Source organism: Arachis ipaensis, chromosome B06 (genome assembly GCF_000816755.2).
Source record: "Arachis ipaensis cultivar K30076 chromosome B06, Araip1.1, whole genome shotgun sequence".
NCBI classification, from domain to species: Eukaryota; Viridiplantae; Streptophyta; class Magnoliopsida; order Fabales; family Fabaceae; genus Arachis; species Arachis ipaensis.
Window position 1 is genome coordinate 5,672,078 of NC_029790.2, and position 4,524 is coordinate 5,676,601.

General features: G+C 34.9%; 1 protein-coding gene across 1 annotated transcript; it reads right to left on the minus strand.

The window, feature by feature from the left end:
• LOC107645535 (protein STRICTOSIDINE SYNTHASE-LIKE 10) lies at positions 1,460-4,374 on the minus strand. The gene is made up of 3 exons (XM_016349585.2): positions 3,901-4,374; positions 2,605-2,868; positions 1,460-2,247 (listed from the first exon to the last, which is right to left on the minus strand). Exons 1-3 carry the CDS (start codon positions 4,185-4,187, stop codon positions 1,680-1,682), a joined length of 1,119 nt encoding a protein of 372 aa, XP_016205071.1. The 5' UTR covers positions 4,188-4,374; the 3' UTR covers positions 1,460-1,679.

Genomic DNA, 4,524 nt, shown 5'->3' on the forward strand with positions numbered 1-4,524 from the left:
TATATAGATAAATAATATTATATAGAAATTAATTTGTCTAATAAAATTAAAAAGAAAATGTTCATAAATTTGTTAAAGATTAAAAACTAGTTTAGGATATTACCCTTTTTCTCCTTGAAAATTCGATTCAACCTCAAGAGTCGGACTGAGTGCAATTTATTAGGCATATTTTCAAACTTCAAAGTACCGGATATATATTTTTTCTCCAATAAAATTAGGTATTTAAATATTTTTTAAACCCATTCGTATCTTTTAAAATTGATGTTTCTCTTTATTCTTTATCATCTTCCTTCTCCTTTATTATCATCGTCTTCTTCTTTTACATACTTCTTTTTTCAACGTCGTTATCATCATTGCTTGCTGTCACTGCTGTCGTCGTTACCTTTGCTGCCTCCACGTTGCATTCTTCTTCTTCTTTCTAATCCTTGTTTAATATTATCATCATCGTTCGTCTTTCTCTTCTTTCTCTCCTAAATATGTCCAGATAACTAGAGCACAGAAATTGATGCACAACAAGTAAATTTTGGTACATAGTGCATAAATTTTAGTATACAACCCAAAATTTTAAGGACCATATATTTAAAACATTGACATCCAACCAACAAAATACACACAATACAAAAATTTCGATGCATAACACATAAATTTTGGTGCTCAACACAATTTTTTAAAAGATTACATGTCCAAAACATTAGCACCCAACTAACAATAGCACAGTATAGAAATTATTGCGCATATCATAGAAATTTTGGTATGCAACACAGTAATTTTTGAAGGACCACATACTTAAAACATTAACATACCCAATTAACATAATTCATTGGTAAGAAAAATTTATGTCTTATGTGTAAATATTTATGTGCTGAGTATGTGATCCTCTTAAAATTTTTATACTATATTGATAAGTTTGTATTATGTGCAAAAATATCTATAATATATTGACAAGTTTGTGTTGTGAGCAAATTGTGATATATGCAAAAATTTGTGCCTTATCAATAAATTTTTGTATTCTCTATAAAAAAAAATTTCTATGCTGCTGAAATCCGAGAAAAGGAGAATTCTATAGGAGAATTCTATGCTACTGAAGCGTAGAAAATGAGAACTTGTGTTGTATGGTGTACAATAATTTATGTTATGTGTCAAAATTTCTGTGCTATATCAATAAGTTTCTGAATTAAAAAAGCGTGAAGAAGAAAAAATTTTTTTGTTTTTTTTTTTTTTTTTTGTTAAACTTATGCCAACTTGATTAGACTATATTACAAAAATGTTTTTAGATGTAATATGTTGTTTTTTGTCGAGGTACAAAATGTACTTTACATTATCTATAAAAGTTGAAACAGATTGTAAACTTAGCCCGTTCCAGTGACCCAACATTGTTTGGGGTCTCTCAGGCTCAAACATTTATTCTCAGCCTAAGAAGTTCTGTATTAAATAGATAAATTCTATTCTGTGGTGTATGTATGAAAAAAGAAAAATGCTTTTGACAATTATGGTGTGGCTACCCTTGAAAAGGAATGAACTGTTCTTATTTGCTACAACACAGCTTAAATTTAAAGCCAACGCCTTTTCAGTTATCACTCAAAAGTAATTTAATTCACAATGTGTATAATAAAACAACCACATTTTCATATTACTTTCTAAAGTAATTCAAATACCATCTTTACCTATGAATGATGGACTCATAAATCATATATGCCAATAAAAGGCATTAACACTGATGCAATCCATAGCTTCCCATCTTTCTCTTCCACTTCACTTATGAACTTTAACTTCTTCCCTTCACAATCTTCCAACACTTCTAATATCTCACCTTTCTCACTTAGCTTTACAGCAGTAGCATGAGGCTTCCACCCGGCAAACGATGAATGCAACTGCTTGAAGTTGAATCCGACCTTCAACAATGTCTGTCCAATCCATGCATTAGAAGTAACCCATCTCGAGAAAGGAGTTCCCTTTGCGTGCAAAGCCACCCAAAACTCGCCTTCCGAATTTCTCCTTATGTTGTCAGGGAATCCTGGAACCACTGCGAAAGTATTGACTTCACCGGCATTAGGTCCATGAAGCCAGAGTCTTAGGATCTTGCCAGTAGTGGTTTCTGCTATGAGCACGAACGAGCCGTCTTTGCTCAAAGCAACACCGTTTGGAAAAGCAAGGCCGCGTAATAAAACAGACACTTCTTTTGTTGATTTGTTATATTTCAAGAACCTGCCAGTCTTGTCTCCATGAAGGAGCACAAACATAAATTGCCTGCAAAATAAGGTGGTGAACATTTAGAGTAAAGTTCCTCTGCAATTAGAAATACTCGGTACTAACAAGATTTTAGGTTTCATAAGCAACTTCTTGGACTAATTCTAAAATGTTATGAGATTAAACTAGAAGATAATCGTGGTGGAAACTAAAAGAGCTAACACTTTCTCCACAGATTTAAGAGAAACACATCAATTAGAGTTGGGGAATGCTTAGTTCAGTGAACTAATGTAGAGTCAATTTTTTAAATTTCATTTGTACACTGGAATGAGAGTTGTAGCATCATAAGGACTATTAATTAAGAAAATGCAGGTATCCCTGACAAAAAATAAATAAATAAATAAAGGCTGAAGTTACCTTCTGGGAAAGGCACTGCTAGAATCAGTGAAGTAGATTACGTCTTCATCTTCGCTGATATCCATGTCATTGGTGAAGTGAAACGGCTGACCTTCAGCTTCCGTTACGACTTGGATGGCCAAACCCCCTTCGGGTCCTACTACTTTTAGGCCTAGGTAAGCATCAGCTATATACAGATCTCCACTTTTCTTGTCAAACTTTAGTCCTAATGGCCGCCCACAAATATGCTCCAACTCCGGTGCAAATGGGCGCACACACTCCGTCCTAGAAAATCATGCAAGTAAACTCATTGAATTCATAACAAACGTTAAGAATGTCCGGCTGGCTATAAGTATGTGTTAGTGTCATGTCTTATAAGCAAAGTTAATTTTTAAAGTTGTGTAGACTGTTTAGATAAGCTTATCAGAAAAATCAGAATACCAAATAATCAGATTTCTACTTTCAGAGACCCTTAAAGTTGTTAATACTGAATTATCATTTAATTAGAAAAATAACAAGCACAACCAGTTATGCACATGCCAGAGCATCTATGTATGGAAAGTGCTAGGAAGTTAGAAATCCATGCTTGCATACTCAAACAAGGAAGTGGCTATCATTCAAAACCGAATAATCGAGAATAAAGTACATCATGTGAACATTTTAGATTTATCCTCTGCACTGCAAGCTCTTACATTCAATGGTGAATAAACCACTTTTAATAGTTTTGCCAGATTGCAACTACTAAAGTTGAGAATGACAAGAAGCAAGCTTTATAAAGTAAAACTATGCTGCTTACAAAAGAAACCTATCCAAAATTCATCTGTTGCTACATATTTGATAAATTTGCACATGCCCCTAATGCTGTGAGTAAAATGACCTTCCTTGAAGGGAATCAGCTTAGAACTCTGGTCCTCACTCTGAATTAGCATGAAATAAATGTGGCAGCTACCCTTCATCTCCATAACTCCAAAGTCCAAAGTCTCCCACAACATGCATAGGACATGTTAAACACAAAAGGGGCAAACACAATTCAATGAGAAAATGACTCGTTCTAACCGTGCCCACACTTCAAAAGGGACTACTAGCACCTGAAAATCATTCAACTAAGTTTCCAAATCCTCATATCAAATCTTCTACCACTAGCATACTCAGAACACAAAAACACAAATATCAAAACTTTTGATTCTAAAACTAATAAATCTCCAAAAAACACTAGACCCATTTGAATACTCACTAATTTCTACAAAAACCAACGCATATCAACCCTCAAATTCATATAAAGTTCACAATTTTAAAAACAAGTTCACATTTTGGTACCTATTGGAAGAGGTGACAGCAAACTCAGTCCAACCAACTTCATCTCCTTCCCACTTTAGAATCCGGCCATCGGCGACGCCGGTGTATGGCCCTCCACCGTGACGATCGAACACGAGACTCTCAGGACCAAGGGCTCCGGTGACGTGGAGGAGGCGCGCGGCGTGTAGGACATCCTTGGAAGCTTGAAGCTGCGGCGGTGCAAAGAGGGTCTGGTGGGGCTTGAAAATGGCGAAGGTGACGGCCAATAGTGCAAGTACCGTTGCCGTCACAACCACCACCGTCGACATGGTTAAAGCAAGTGATTGTTTATTCTTCCAAAAATATAAAAAACCGCACTGTTTCTGATTTTTTCTTCTTTGTTAATTTCGTTATTCTGGTTCTGATTTTTGTTATTATTAGTATGTATGAGCTTTTTTCTGGTTTGAAGAGTTTGTAGTTGACGATGGTGTGTAGTGTTGTTTTTGAGTTTCAACTTTCAAAGAGGATAGCGATCGCAACAAGCCTCCAATCACCATTCACACACGTTGCAATTTTTCTTAGTCAACATGTCAACGTATAATTAATGTGAGGTCAAATTAAATTATCTAATTATTTTTAATTATTAATTTTATATGATCATAATTA

What these genes read in the sequence shown, in the direction of transcription:
- LOC107645535 (XM_016349585.2), bottom strand. Translation starts at nt 4,187, where the DNA reads ATGTCGACGGTGGTGGTTGTGACGGCAACGGTACTTGCACTATTGGCC. An exon ending in GCTGTCACCTCTTCCAATAG is followed by an intron (nt 2,869 to 3,900) that starts GTACCAAAATGT and finishes ATGATTTTCTAG; the next exon opens with GACGGAGTGTGTGCGCCCAT. An exon ending in AGCAGTGCCTTTCCCAGAAG is followed by an intron (nt 2,248 to 2,604) that starts GTAACTTCAGCC and finishes CTTATTTTGCAG; the next exon opens with GCAATTTATGTTTGTGCTCC.